General features: G+C 40.4%; 1 protein-coding gene across 1 annotated transcript in view; it reads right to left on the bottom strand.

Annotated features, from left to right (window-relative positions):
• The window catches only part of SYNJ1 (synaptojanin 1), a 2,168,218-nt gene that overhangs the window by 1,929,894 nt on the left and 221,532 nt on the right, over positions 1 to 16,792 (bottom strand). Inside the window, exon 7 of the mRNA XM_044071423.1 lies at positions 11,060 to 11,121. Within this exon, the coding sequence (XP_043927358.1) occupies positions 11,060 to 11,121 (62 nt within the window). The remainder of the gene's footprint in view (positions 1 to 11,059; positions 11,122 to 16,792) is intronic.

Below are 16,792 nucleotides of genomic sequence, written 5' to 3'. Positions count from 1 at the left end.
TATAGGAGGCTTTCTTTGATTTTTGCATTTCCTAGTCTACTGCTTGATTGGATGACTTGTGAGAAACTGTAGAGGTTGATATGGTTTGTGGGGTTAATAGCTGAACATGTGTTTCAATATATTTTCTGGGGCAGGTTTTGGCTTGTCGATTGTAGGAAGGCTTCTAGGATAGGGATGTTTTTACCTGGTGGTATACAGCATGTGATAATGTTGACAGACTTTTTGTCGCCAAGTTTGAGTTTAGCTAGGAGGAGTTCAGAGTTATTGAAGGAAGGGATTTGTGGATTAACATGTTTGAGAATTTGCACATGTACAACAAAAATGAAGAAAATTCAAATTCATGATACTACTGACTGGAAATGCTCAATTTTACACATTACCCCCAACACATTTTAAAACAAAAAGATTTATAATAATGTTTATGTTAACTGTACAACTACATTTTACCAAAATATGCATAGAATTAATAGCAATGTTTTTGAAAAATTTTAGTAATATGGCCAAAACAAAAACTATAAGATATTGTAAGTTATTACCTAGCCTAAAGAAACATTTTTTTCTAGTCTTAAAGAAGAATGGAGAAAATATTTTGGATACTTGCATGAGAAAAGTAAAACTGAGAATGTATATAATTTTGAATTTATATTCCATAACTTTTCATAAAAAATGCTGTTTCTTAAAAAAAATATTTGTTGCAAAAGCCTGGAAATATCAGGGTGCTGTTAAAACTTTGTTGATGGTATTCCATAGTTAGCACATGGTTTAGTATAATAATTATTCTATCTATGTAATGGCTTTACTGGGATACCAAGAAATCTTTTTTGTACAGACTCCACCAATTATATAGGGAATCTTTTTGTTAGGGTTTCAGTAATTACACAATAATTTTATATACTTTTTGTACATATTGTACATACTTTGCATGTTCATTATGAGCTCAAGTTATTTGTGTACGTGTTTATATATGCTTTGCTAGGTTACTGAAATCGAAAATTTCTTCAACAAAAACTGGAAAAAAAATATTTTGTTTAGCTAATGGCCAGTCCAAGCTACACATACTAATGTAATATGATGGATACAAGTTATCCCAGTAAGCATCTAGGCTGTGGCATTCTGCATTAACAATGATTAATCCAGTTCTGAGTTTGTACTCTAGGTACAAGATATTACAACAATCAAAAAAGAACACCAAGATGTGGATCACAACAGGAAGATATGCAGGTACAATAAAGTGCTTAAAGATGACAATGCTCTTAAAAGAAAAAGAACTGGCCATGCCTGAAGCCTTTTCCTTTAAAAATATAATGAGAAACCTCCACAAATTAAGTACTGCTGAATAGAATTGCATTCAAGCTTGATACAAGTTAAGTTCAGGTCAAGACTGCTGCAGACACCCCCCCCCCAAACTGGCAAAAATAACCACTGCAACCACCTTGCTATGTTTAGTTTAAACATACTTTCAAAGGTCTAGTTGTAGATCCTCAAATAAGTTATTAATGACTAGCAAAAAGACCTGTTGGAAGGAGAGTATCAACCATCAGTCATGTGTCATCAACCTAACAATTATACTTTAGACTGTTCCCCTGAATGTCTGCTAAGAATAGCATATACATTAAAAACAACAAATAATCCCAGAACTGAACCCTGCAGTATACCACAAGCAAAAGGACAGAAAGAAGAGGTATGGACTCCTGACACTTCAATCTAACTTCATATGCAGAAGTTGAAGGACATGCAACTTCAGACTATTCCTGTGAAAACACAGCAACATCCAAGACGGTCCAAAAGGATCCTGTTGTCAACAATATCAAGCATTGATAACAGACACTTGTTGTCTTCTTTCATCCTCCTCAACTGACGGGTCTATTGGATCTATATGGATATGACATCAGCAGCTCCAGATTTTGGGATCCAAGGCTCAGACTCCCCTCCCTACCCATAATTTCCCTCCGTCAACTGAATGCCCCAGATCGAGTTTGCCTGCCATATACAGCAAAATAACTGGTGACCAAATAACAGACATACACCAAGGTTCATAGAGGTTTACTTGGCTAATGACCACAAGGGCCTTTTTAAGCCTAGCCATGCATCCCAAATCTCTGAAAAGTTCTAATACCTTGATAAGTTTATGCATGGGACTGCAGACCATTTACAGGTTACTTGTGTCCATCTGAGATACAAGTGCCAAACCAGGAATGGATTTCCAGCTTCCCATCCAACTGTCCAAGTTGCACTTGAATTGGGTTAGGGAGGAACTCTGCTTCACATGGATGGAGCAGTCACCGGGATACATACCTATCTTTACAGCAGGTTCTATTTATATCACAGGCAAGGTTTAAGTCTTTAGAATGGGTAATGCTGGTGCTGTTTGTTTTGAGGATATGCAGGAGGTCCATCAGAGTGGGATCTGACAATGCCATGTATGCCAGGCATAGATCTCCCCTCAAAAGCCTGTAGGAGACCGAATACAGGGATAGGGTCTTGAGGCGGTCTGCATAGGACAATTTACTTACGCCCTGTTTCTTTTAGTTTGGAACTTCTGTGGAAGTTTCAATTGTTGGATATGCCTGGTTAGGTACATACCAAAGGGAGCATTGTACTCAATGATAGGTCTGATGAATGCCAAATACTATGCAACAATGACTTCCTTGGACTTAGATGCCATACCTTTGTTTACAATTTGTGCAACATAGAATGACTTCCTCACCACTGTAGACACGTGATGGTCAAAGGCTAAATTGCTATCTGTCTCTCTCTCCAAGTCCCTGACTACTGGGTCAACTCTAAGGGGTGTGTTGTCAATATGATAGTTACTAGGGATAGAAGACTTCCCAAAAGACATTATTATGCATTTCTTGGCATTTAGTTTTAGTCCATTGCTCTGACACCAGTTGTTTGTCTGTGTCAGGCCCTCCTGGAGAACATTTGTGTTGGTGTGAGATTCAATGACAGCACCTAATTTGCAATCATCTGCAAATTTAGTCAGCCAGAGACCACTGACATTTGGCCTTGACTTCTGAGAAGTAAATGCCAAAAAGGAGCAGTCTAAGGACTGATCCCTGAGGGACTCCATTTGTGACAGGCCTCTTTGTAGAGGTGAACTCTCCGATTTTAACTTCCTGTGTCTTGTCTCTGAGCCAGTTGGCTATCCACCAGGTAACATATGGGTTTGTACCTAACCTCTTGAGTTGGTCAACAATGCCTGAATGAGGTATTGTGACAAATACCTTGGCCATCTCAAGGTAGGCAATGTGAATGATTTTGCCCTCATCCATTGCTCTGGTGAACTTCTCAAAGAAGTCCACCAGGTTGAGTAGGCATGATCTGCCTTTAACAAAATCAAACTTGGGTGGGTCCAGTGTCTAGAGGTTTAGTATACCTCTAGTAATCATCTCCATGATAATTCTTTCCATGGCTTTACATACAAGACTAGTGAGACTTACAGGTCTGTAGTTTCCAGGGTCTGTAGATGGCCCACCTTTTTGCAGAGGGATGACTGTTGCCTTTCTCCTTTCATGAGGCATGAAGCCTGTTTGGAGGCTACAGTTTAATAGTAATTCCAGAGGCCCTGATAGGTCATGTTTCATACTATTTAAAAGGCATCCTGGGATACTGTCTGGGCCCATTGATGCAGTGTTCTTGGTCTTAGAGAGAGCATTAAGGACCTGTTCCCTGGTGATAGTAAGGGGTTATATTTGATGATATTTCCTGAGGGAAGGTTGGGGGGGTATAGCTGGAGCTAAATTTATCAGCCAGGAGGTTTGCTATATCCAACAAGTCCATGAAAAAACACCATTATCACAGGCATCATTAATATTAATGCCTAAGGCCTCCAGCACTGCCCACCTGAACAGAATCTTTCATGTATGGGCCTCACTTAACTTAAGTCAGCAGACCAATCTCAACAGGCAGCACAGAGTCCCTAACAGACTTATTATTAACTACACACACGCGCGCACATACTCACACACGCTCGCGCACAAACACATGCGCGCACACACCGCGCGTGTGCGCACACACACACGCATGCACACACGCGCGCACACACGCACACACACACACACACACACACACACACACACACACACACACACACACACACACACACACACACACACACACACTCCCCAAGACCTTTATGCAGGCAAACACAGTCTTAGTACCAATGCTTCATTTTCTCAAATTGTACTTCCAAAACATTTTCAGACATCCCTGAATAATACACTACAGAGTAAGGCAAGCCTTAGGACATAGAAAACACACTACTCACACACCTACAAGCAACTGACTGGACCTCATTCTGAGAAAAGAATAACCCTGACTTCATAAACACAATTTGTAATAACTAGCTTAGTATGTTTCGGTATAACTTATTTTCCCTAAAGTGTTCGGGATCCAGAGAATAAAATGCTCTTGACTAAGTTCTGAAATAGAAACTCTACTGAGATGAAAAGACAAAGCTTGCCATGCTTATCCAAAAAAAACAAAAGTTACATAGTTACCATAAATGATAGATCTGTGTTGTCTGATTTTCGTCCAGTTCAACCTTTGGGTTGTCTGGCCCAACCAGATCCGACCTCAGTACCATTTCTGAAGCTTACAGATCCAAGGATCAAACTCCTCCCCTGCCCATAATTTCCTCCGGTTTACTATCACTTTGTTGAACAACATGCAGATTCCAAAATCCTGTAATCACATGTGCGACTGGTAAAATGAGTTTACCACATCCTTCCGAAAGTGTAAAATCAAAAGCATGGAAGTGATTGACTCTTGCAAAATCACTGTTGACCTGAACGGTGATTTTAAAGCAACATTGGAACTGGCTCAAATGTTGAACATAGTTTTTACCATTTTCGACATATGGTAAAAACATTCACAATTTCAGCCATTTGAGTCAATGAAATAGCTCAAATATGTTGCGACTTTCAACAAAATTATAGTAAACCATTTCCTCCATTCCATCCTAGTATCACAGATGGAATTTGTCCAATACGTCTTTATGTACAAGTTATATAAAATAACTACATACATATATAACCTGCAAGATTATTAGAATTATAAAATGAGAGACAAATCTGCGGTGGTGGTGCTGCGGTAGCGTTGTCGCCTCACAGTTAGACGTTGCCAGTTCGATTCTCAGTTAGAGCATCTTCTGTGTGGCGACATGCGTGAATGGGCATTCCTTCATTCAAGGGTGTGTGTTAGGCCCGGCAAGCCAGTACATAAAAATCTACTGCCAATCATTAGCGGACCGGAGTTCCGCTGTGGCGACCCCTAACCAGGAAAAGCCGAAAGACAAAAACATAAAATGAGAGACAATTAGAACTAAAGGTACAAAGGACAATAATCTAAAAAGGACTGAAAAAGACAGGGTCTCATATGAGGCCCATCCTGTCACCAGAAGCTGTCAATGAGAACTTGGAAGAGGGAATGGCTGAGGGAAACTGAAATATACAAAAGTCAGACAACACAGATCTATCTTTATGGTAAGTACATAACTGTCGTATCCGATGTTGTCTGTTTTTGCCCAATTCAACCTTTGGGAAACACTTCCAAGCTGTTTATTACCTGGATGGTATCAAGGAAGGTCATTCCTGAGGGTGGTGGAACCAAAGCAAGAACATGATCTAGACTGTGCATCCAATTTACAATGAGACACAAATTCCAAAAGAAGAAACCACCTGAAGTTAAAGGACTTCCAAGTACAGTCAACAAGACAACAAAAGAAAACTGAAAGCCAACCACTCAATCTGACATGCTGATGAAGAGTTGTACTTGAAAGCTTCTTCGTCGTTGTTTTATTAAAGGATTGAGTGGTGGACTTTCAGTTTTCTTTTGTTCTTATAATAAGACACAAAGCTCTGAAGAGTTGATCAAGGTGCTGCTGCACAAATGTCAAGAATAGGAAACCTATTCATAAAAGCCACCAAGGTGGCCATAGCTCTTGGGGAGTGAACTTTGGGTTTTGCATATACAAATGAAATACACTCTGATAACCACTTCAAAAGAGATCTTCAGAGATCCCTTTACCCAGTTTTGCCCTAGAAAAGGCCAACAATAGTTGGTTAGCCTTTCTGAATAGAATCTGAGTTGGCGATGAACATCTAACATGTAAAGCATATTCTCCTTTATTTGAAAATCTGGGGAAGAACACTGGTAGATCAACAGATTGGTTTCAATTTGCCCTGGATATCACCTTAGGTTGGAAAGATGAGTTAGTTCTTAACAGCACTCTGTGTTTGTGGAAAATCTAATAAAGAGGTTTACAGGAAAGAGCTTGTAGCTACAAAATTAATTTGGCTAAAGTTACCACAACCACAAATTACAGAAATTTTAAATCTACTGAAGCTACTGGTTCAAAGGGAGTCCAAGTCAAGGCTTGAAGTAGGAAAGTAATACAAAATGAGACCCCAGGTCCCTAATTGGTGGCCTTAAAATGAATGTTCCCTTCAGACAGCCTTTTTAAATCTTTAGAAACACTATAGGGCATCATTTTGTAATATGTGAGACTTAAAAATAGCAACCATTTGCAGTTTGATAATCGAAAAACTAGAACCACTGTCGTAGAGTTCGGACAAAAATTAAAAAATAGAGGGAAGAGGTGTTGAGAAAGGGCATGTGCCCTTCAATAAGGCCAAAACAGAAAACCTTTTCCACTTACTATGGTAGATCTTTTTTGGTGAAATAATATGAACAACCAATGCAGACAAGTCTGGTGTCTCTGACCATGATCAAGACTGGAGAAACCAAGCAGTCAATTTCCTAGATTTCTGATCTGGAGGAAGCAGTCTGGACAGGTGACTCAAAAGATTTGGATAATGATCAAACATCCACGCAGGATATACTAGAAGAGGCCACAGGAATTAGACTTGTCAAGGCCAAAAGGAAGCAATGAGTATCGCTTTGGTCTTGCATCTTCTTATTTTTTGAATAAAATTGGTTAGAAAGCATACAGGAGACGAGGGGGCCAGTTGTGAATTACAGCATCCCTCGATAACTGTCCCTGTGGTGGGAGAAGGGCAAAGTAACTGCTGCATTTGCTGTTTAGGAATGATGCAAAGAAGTCACAACAAGGTTAGCCCCAGAGGCTGAAATTTTGTGTTGCCAGTCTGGTTGAGGGACTACTAGTAAGGCATCAGAACTGTCCTGCTCTGTCCTGTCCTGATGCTGTATTACTTAGCTACCAACTAGATGGAGGGAAAGCACCCTGGAATTGGTAACTTGGCCATTTGTAATGATGTGTCTAGGTAACATTCCATGAATTCTATTTGTTGGGTTGGAAGTAGTTGGCTTTGAGTTGACTGACAGTAATTCCCACGTTTAGCATTAACAGAAGCAGAAGGTCTCAATGCTGGAGTAGTAAGTCCCTGAAAGAAGCAGTGAGGAACCAGTAGCCTAGATGCAGGAAAACTTGGATCCCTAGCAGGCACAGGTGCACTGATCCTCCTGACATAACTTTTATAATACACCCTGGAGGGCTGTGGTGAGATCAAAGGGCAGTACTCTGAATTGATAATGATCGGTTCCCAACCAGAAACGAAGAAATCTCCTGGATTGCTTCTCTATCTTTATGCGATAGCAGGCATCCTGGAGATCAATAGCGCACATCCAATCTTCCTTCCTCAGGTAGCTAAGTAATACAACATCCATTCCCGCATTCACTGAAGAGTGACTGATCATCCAAAATTTTGTCCATGTTACAAAATTGATTTAGACGACGCAGATCCAAAAATCATTTGAGATCCCCTGTCTTCCTGGGTACTAAAAAGAACCTGGAGTAGACTCCAGAATCTAGCTGGTCTTGGGGAACCTTTTGGATGACTCTTTTCTCTAGCAGTTTGGAGATGTCTGCTGCTGTGGATTCCCACTGACTGGATGGAATGTCAGGAACCTTTCTTTTTTTTATTGGTGGGTAAGAAAATGGAATTGAACAGCCTCTGGTTATTATTCTTAGCACTCATGAATCTGTTGTGATGTTTTGCCAGGCTTGTGGGAGCAGAAATAAGCACCCCACCTTCTACAAAATTGCAGAGTTGCATCCAGACATAATGGCACATTATGATGTTGTTGCCCACTGCTCTAGCTGTGCCATCCATTGCACTGAATAGCAGACACATGAACACACTGAATGTAGATTGAAGGATAGATAGCTGGGAGTCCACAGTCTTTTGAACATCTGCTGGCGGATTAACCAACAGTGACTTGATAAGTTCATTGGTCAAGTCTCTCTGGAGACACGTAATGTGGACTAAACAGTTCAATGCTCTGAAGGCAAACATCGCTGAAGAGTATGTCCATTTCCCAAATCTGTCCAATACCCTAGATTCTCCATTAGAGGGATGAGCAGAGAAATTTTCTTCAGACAGTTCCTTCTTTGTGGCCACCACTATGACCACGGTGGACCTTCGATCCAGTATTTTCTGCCAGTGAGGGCTACCAATATCCCACCCAGCTTTTTTGGTATAGGTTCCACCACATCAGGGTCTTTCCATACCCACTGAGCCACCAGGTCCATAAGAGGGTCTATAGGTGGTACTGCCCAGGATGCAGATAAGCCAGTACCAAAGGTTTCAAGGAATACAGACTTGTACAGTGAGGGATCATCAGTGGAACAGCCCCCTCACTGTTTCATCAATTTGAGGATCTCTCCAAAGGTGACACCTTCCAAGGGAGATCCAGGAGAGCCATCACCTTCATCCAAATCCTTATATTCAGTGAGAGACTCTGTGGATGATTCCAGGTATTTGCATTTGCATGTCTGTTTTTCTATGACTTTCTGTTGGGGGATGACCAGAAGGATCTGAATCAGACTGTGAATACACATAGTAAGGGGCCTCTGAACCTACTGGTACAAACTGTACCTGTCGATGAGAATGAATGGAAGGAATGAGTGCAGTACCCCCTTGGAGGTGAGATGGAGGCAAGCTGGAGGATATTGCCTTTTCTTTTTGTCCAGCCAAAACCCTTTCACAGGCCAAGGCAACAATCAGTGCCAAAGGAAGTTTTCTGTCATCTACGGAAGGTGAAAAAGACTTTTCAGTCTTAACGAGTCTCGACTATGACACCAACCTCAGACCCAAGCTGTCAACAGCCAAGGATCCAAGCAATAGGGACAGCTCTAAAAGTTTTGGAGTCGATCCATGTCCCTGTGCCCTGAAGTTGAAATTTCCTCTCTGAGACTCATCTCTATCATCTGCTATTATTAAACTTGACAAATCATCTGACAAATTACAAGATAAACTGCAAAACAATTTCAATCTGTTAAGGAACTAGTCTTCTCAAAATATGTTAACCACTAATTCAAACAGATCAGAAATTCAGAGGATATAAGATGCCACAACAGTCTTCATCAAAAACCTCTTAAATTAGAGGCATATGTCATGTTGAAAGTCATATATTTGGTGTAACCCTTGATCCCATTCCATTGTTTAAGTTACACAGAAACTGTGGATGTAACCACTCTAGCAACTGAAAACGTGACAAGACTGCTCATTTTCTCTCTCCCCTGATGCCTTTTGGCATGATTTAAGTTCTCCTCCCGAGTAGGTATGTGATTCCTCCCATGATGTACTAACCAAATTGTTCATTACCCTTTTTTTTTGCCTCCTGTCACCAACGAGGGATCCTGTCTGATGGCTCTACTGTCTGCACACAATCAGATAATTCATTCTGTGAGGGCAGAAGCTAGACATCCTGGACTAACAGACAGCCATTCATTCCTGCCCAGGAAGCTCTACTGGTTCATTCATTCCACCAAAAGTAACAGCCTAGTGGTAAGGGAACAGGTCAACTAGCCAATCCCTTGGAGTGATTGGACCTTAGGTGGTCTGTGGACTTGCAATGTCTGCCTGGCTGGGGGAGGAGGTATGTATGCTCCCATACACATCTATCCCTCAACTAGGAAAGGAAATATCTGTCTACTGCAGGGTGAGCCATTATGGCCACTACAAGTGGCAATACATCCAACCACTACTGGGTGTCACCAATGCTGTAGGCCTATCAGACTCCTTCCAACTGAGGATGTGCAGGCTGGTGCTGGCCAGTCAAACTTATCTTTCTCCTACTCAACCCCAACTAAATGATGCTAAACAGAACTCAGGTACATTGTCTGGGATGTAAGTCAAGGATTCATCGCCTTGTGCCATGGGGACGAGTTTACTTATTGTTCTTTGTAGTAACCCCTTCAAACCGATTCTGTACCTGCAATTTTAGTGTCACATTTTTGTATCTTCTTCTCTGTTGCACAATGTTCTTGCTCACAATTCTGCCCAGGGCATGGCTGAAAGAAGTCTCTGGACCAGCCTACTTAGTTGTAAACTAAATAGATAAAATTAACATCACCAACCTTTTTGATTAAGTTTTATTACATAAACAAAAACATATTTACTTTGCTGTGTTGTTGGTTACAACAGATTATGGATCAAATCTCAATTTTTATCTCTGATTAATCACAACACAATAGGAAACCGTTTATGATCTGCATCACTTGCTATAAAACATGGATAAGAATTGTTTAGGGTGACTAATCAAACACTGCTATTTTTACAGTAATACAACTTGCCGATAATCTATTTTTAGTCCTCCCCCAGTTCCTCTCTTTCCATTCTATGTGGGACAATTTTTTCACAAAGTTTATATATTTATAAAATATGGTTAAATATATTTGTTTTACTCAAAAAAAAACAGAAAAGAACTCAATAATATTTAAATATTTGCCTTAATATCAGACATCTCTGTAAGCCTTACACAATCACATTCTTATTAACAAGCTACAGTAACAACCTATACTCACTACATTAACTGCTTACAAAATACATGGTATTTGATTCACTTAGATATACTGATTTATACTAATACAGAGAGGCCATAACTCTGGCTATGTTCTGAAACTGCCTAGACTTAGCACAAGCTAAACTGATGCCCTGAGCACAATTAAATTACAGCTTCACTTATCAAGATCTAAATCACCCAAATAACACACTAACAGATGTAACACAGTTACTTTATTACTTTATTGTACCAATGTATTATAAAAGCTGTGACCAACAAACAAACAAACCTGTCAAATGCTGGTGCATTGGCTTCAAACCCCCTGGACATTCTTACACGATGTGAGCCAACCTGGAACATAAACAGAATCAATAAAAACCTGTAATTCAATGCCGTTCTACACTTTTACAAAGAGAATTCAAAAATTAATTCCAGTGTGCCTCTCCATATCACTGTAAGTAGTACATAGTGTTTTACAATGCATACACAATTAAGGTGAAACAAATACAAACACACTCCTCTGGTGTCTGACAAATTCCAACTACAATCCATTGAAGATTAAGAGGGGAACCAGTGATGAATAACTTAGTATTTCTGACTAATAAGCCCTTTGCAAAAACATACAAATACAGCTTTATACAAACTTGTATAAAAGGCAGGAATAACAAATAAGAACAATTTGCTTAAATATCAACCAGAGCATCTCCCCCCACCCCCCAAAAAAAAAGTTTAACCAATTTTTTTACTCTCTTTATCTTCTAGTACCTGCCAACCATATGTCTTCCTGCGACTTAGGCCAAACAGCTCCCACTAAGGCAAGAGCTGCTCATACGAATAAGCCATTTGGGGTTTCCTCCCATCTCAGCACGTGACGTAAATCCTTGCCATTATGAAGGCCTATACTGTTTCAGTTCTTTCAAGAGGATGTGCATTCACATGCCCTTCCCAAAAGGATATGCTTCTTCAACGGACTACTCCTTTTATGCAGTTTGGGCTGAGCCAAACACATATATCACTATCTATGTACTGCAAGTCTTTTGCCAGTCTCTTTTTAGCAGGACTTTGTAATGCAACAGGCCAAACTGCTGCCTCCTCTCCTGCATGATGGGCAATCTGATGGCAGCTGCTCACTCACTGCCGCCCATTGTGCTCAAATGTCCCTTCTGCCTCATATTTTGTCCTGTCCTGTCCTTCATAAAATTTTTGATTTTCTGCTTAGAATTGCATGGATTTTATTCTTGAGAAAAAGCATATTGATGCAAAATCTGTTCTTCCATTAACATTCTAAATGAACTACATTATTATTTAAAAATTGTCCTTGACTTGGGGCTTTGACCCTCATTTTTAGCTTTGTACATGAATCAGGAAAAAAAAAAGTTAAGACAAGAGCTTTATAAGCCTATACATGCGACCCAACCCAAATGCATTCCCTGGTAACGTGCGTCTTAAATGGCAGGAGTATATTTGTTAGAAGGGGTATGTTAATTAGGAGACAGGCGTATGTTAGTTAGGAATTTGCTAAAAAGTTGTGGGGGGCTGTGTTAGTTGGGGTAGTTCCTTTTAAACAAATGGGGGTGGAGTTTTTAACAGTTTACTGGGAAATTGCATCTTTGTGACATTCAATGTTTGGATTGGTAAAATGAGTTGTCTATCATGCTTATAATGGTTATATAAAGTGCTTTTGATTGTTAATCATTATTCTGATGAAGTCTCCATTGGCAGAGATGAAAGTGCTTAATTCTTAGTTTCATAATAAAGGAATGTGAACCTGGAGGTGCCTGGATTGTTTTTTTCTATATTTTACTGGCATTTTTTTGTATTTGGCTTTGGATTTAGTTGGGGAATATTTACTGTTGGTCACTGTCTATAAAAGACATGGGGCCAGCCCACGGATTAATTCATGATTACCCATCTAACTGTCAAGGTTACATTCCAATAGGGTTAGGGTGGACGCTGCTTCACAAGGATGGACAGCTTATTCCAGAGCATGAGGATCCTTGGAGTCACATTTCTGTCTCACCAGCATGTTCTATTTATGCTACAAGCAAGTTCAAATCCCTGGATCTAGCGTTTCTGGTGCTGCTCAGTTTGTGGATGTGCAAAACTTCCATTAAGGCTGGATCTAAGGATGCTTTATATCCTAAGCACAGATCGCCTCTCAACAACCTGTAGGAGACTGAATATGGAGACAGGGCTCTATGGTTATCTGTATAGGACAGTGTGTTAATACCCTGGACTCTGTTGGTAAATAACATCTGTGGGCAATCCAATTGTTGCATATGCCTAATGAGGTACATGCTGAAGGGGGCACTGAACTCAATGATGGGTCTGATGAGAGACTAGTAGCGTGGTACTATAACTTCCTTGGACCTGGATGCCACACCATTACTTATAAGTTGGGCAACACAGAAAGATTTTCTTACTACCTTGGCTACATGTTGGTCAAAGGCCAGATTACTGTCTTGCTTTCATTGAGTTTTAATCCAGGGCTTTGACACCAGTCATTTGTGTTGGACCCTCTTGCAGGGTGTTAGTGTCATGGGGAAATTTAGGATTGCTCCCAATTTGCAGTCATCTGCAAACTTGGTGAGAAAGAAGCCCTTGACATTAGCCTTGATCTCTGAAAAGTAGATGTCAAAAAGGAGTGGGCCCAGCACAATGCCCTGTGGTAATCCACTGGTGACCTGCCTCTTGATGCAAGTGATTTCACCATTCCTGACTTCTTGGGTCCAATCTGTCAGCCAGCTGGCAATCCAGCAACTTGTGTAGGGATTTATGCCTAGTTCAGTGAGTATGTCCACAATACTTGAGTGGAGTACTGTGTTGAATGCCTTAGCTAGGTCAAGGGTAGGCAGTATGCACCATTTTCCTTCATCCATTACCTTAGTTGTTACCTTCTCAAAGAAGTCTACCAGGTTAAGTAGGCATGACCTTCCTTTTACAAAACCAGTTGCCAATGTCTTTGTTAACCATTTCCATGATGATTCATTCCATGGCTTTGCATATTAGACTAGTCAGACTAACAGGTCTGCAGTTTCCAGGATCAGCTGACGGTCCATCCTTGTGAAGGGAGATAACTGTTGCCATCCTCCATTCGCTTGGCACAAAGCCTGTTTTGAGGCTGTTGTTGACAGCTGACTCAAGTGGTCCAGATGGGTCATATTTCAAGCTATTTAGGAGGCAACCTGGAATACCGTCGGAACTCACTGAAGCGGTGTTCTTAGCCTTCGTGAGTGCAACTATGACCTGCTCCCTGCTGAAAGTTGTGGAAGGGGGGGGGTTCCAGTATGGATTTCACAACTGTGCAGGGGTGGAGTGGTGGGTAAAGTGTGAGTTGAAATTGTCAGCCAGCAGATTTGCTATGTCACTCTGCTCAGAGAAATTGTTTCCATTCACAACCTGTTCTCCATACTGTTGTGTGTTACCTTCGAGGTTTCAGACAACTGTAGAAGGTCTTATGGTCAGCTTTAGCCTGAGCAGCTATCTTGACATCATAATTAGCCTTGTTGGATTTAATTATTCCTCTTAGTTTCCTGTTTAATTTTATTAGTGGGCTCTTGTCATTATGAGAGTTGCTCTTTCTGACTTTGGCCATAACTTTTTTCATTTTGTTATGTACCCTGTTAAGATCAGGGTTCGATCAAAGTTGTTTGTTACTGGGGTTTGTTTTGGACTTACTTCTGGGAGGTACAGAAGCCTTGATGCAGCCATTTACATGTTTGTAGAGTATTCCTGTGAATAATTCTGCATAGGCTGTTGTGAATTCTGGGTTGGGGCTGGCACTGAATTTTGATAAGCTGTCACTTAATAGGATGTAGTTTGCTTTAGAATAGTTTCTAACTTTAACAACTTTTGTTGCGTTTTCCAAGTTGTTTTTTTAGTCTGAATGAGACAGCTTTGTGATTCGACCTGTCCAGAGGATGTGATTGGGTGGGGGAGGGTGTCAGGTGCAGCGCTCTCCAATATTGATGAGAATATGGTCCAGTATGTTTGAACCTCTGGTTGAAGTGCACACCAACTGATCAAGGGTATTTTTGTTACTAAAGTCCTAGAAATGTTGTGCCTGCAAGTTTTTGGCAGTGTATGCTTCCCAATCTATAGAGGGTAGTTAAAGTCTCCTATGAACAGGGTGTTTGGTTGTATGCAGAGTGCCTCCAGTAGATCTAGATAAGAGTTTTAGGATTCTTGAGACATACATAGTGACCTATAGCTTGTCAAGATATGGTAAGGGACTCCATAAGTGATTTGCATGTGGATGAACTCCAGGATATAATTGTGTTTAACCAACCTTAAGGTAAACTTGTTGGTACTGTAGACTGAGGCACCGCCACGTTTTGTCTATCTGTGCGGCTGATGATGTGTGAAAGGCACTGTAGCTTTGCACTGCCAGAGCACTTTCTGCCCCTTTAAATCTCAGTAATGGCACATATGTCTATACTCCCCAGAGTGAGGACAGCTTGTAGGGTATGGAGTTTCTTGCTACAGCTCCTAGCATTGAGCAGTAACACCTTGAGTTTCCTTTGGGTTTTACTTGCTATGTCAGTAGGTTTATCACTTTGGCATTGCCTAAAAAAGTCTCTATGGTGGTGGATAAAATTTTAGCTAAAATCTGGTCACCCAATAGGGACGTGTGCAGGCCATCTTTGGCAAAGCAACACGGTCTGTTGACCATGTCTCTCCCAGGCTGACAGATATTGAATTCCCCTGGAATGGCATCAGAAACTAAGGCAATTTTTAGTCAATCATTTATGTTCAGGCATCATCCCTATTGAAGGTAGAATGCTGCTCAATGCAAGGCATATACCAGTCTGTGACGCATACAGCGGTCCATGATGTCCCCCCTTCATACAATCCCTTGTTTGTATGACAGATTTTTGCCTCCAAGGAATCCCTTTAATGCCACTGAGATGGGTCTTACCCCTATCTTAATGGTGACAGCACTACTACTGTCCCTTCATCATTCTTTTTTTTTTTTTACCTTTCAACCTGCAGACACTGAAAAGACGTAAAAATACCTTAAAAACAGCTGCATTCTGTGAAAAATCTATACTTCTAATTCGCATAAAAACTGAATACCGAATAGCACACAGCTCTTCCTGCTTCCAGCAGGAACGTAAAAAGAAAAGAAAAGAAACACCCTATTTGTTCAAAGTTAATCCACCGTTGTATTCTTGCAGGTGGACAGCTAACAACAGAGCGCTTTATCAAAATGAGTGTAAAATCTGTAGACTTCAATGAACTGTAATGCAAAAATTCTACCACACAAGGACATTAATTCCCACTTCTGAAAAGGGTTTGTTAAGATTTGTGTCCTCTCTCTAAATTATCATGTAGTATGGTTTTCTGTGTATTACACAGCTTCAAAAATCACGTATAATAAGAGGGATTCAGAAAACTGTGTTAAGGGGTAAATCAAACCTGAAAACACGGATATACCTCTAAAAATATGTACATCATGTACAGATGTAAATCAAGCCAAAAAAGAGGGTCATTCTTCCAAAATAGAGACAGCTTACAGATTTGCCTGATGAGACCACTATGCTGACGTGATTCTGGTTTCAAGCAAGTCTTCTTTATGTCATAATGCATTTAGTGAGTCCATAAGATTACAACAGGGATACAACATTTTTTATGGTCCAGGCTCTTCAATCACTTCAATGGAAAATAGAGCCTTCCAACTACAGTAAATTCTTAGCTAACCAGAACTTAACCAACAGGCAAAAAAAAAAAAATTGAAGAAATACAGTACAATTTTCATGTGTTGCACTTTCTGTACACCCCCTGCAGAAACATACCTTACGTTTTTAGAGTTTTAAAAGGAAGACCGGAATAAATTCTCTCTCTCCCCAACATGAGAAAAAGTCAAACCAAGCAAATAGTACAGGGTACAGTGTTAGGCCTATTTTTAATATTAGCTCTCAAGCAACCAGAAAAAAGAAGTTATGTACTCACCATAATGTTCCATCTGAGTAGTTATACTTCATTTTTCTTCAACCTGTGGGTATTTGGATCCATATCGGAT

This window comes from Protopterus annectens, chromosome 5.part0, assembly GCF_019279795.1.
Source record: "Protopterus annectens isolate FY-2018-M chromosome 5.part0, PAN1.0, whole genome shotgun sequence".
Taxonomy (NCBI): domain Eukaryota; kingdom Metazoa; phylum Chordata; order Ceratodontiformes; family Protopteridae; genus Protopterus; species Protopterus annectens.
The sequence above is the reverse complement of the archived record's forward strand: the minus strand, read 5'-3'. Positions and strand labels throughout refer to the sequence as shown.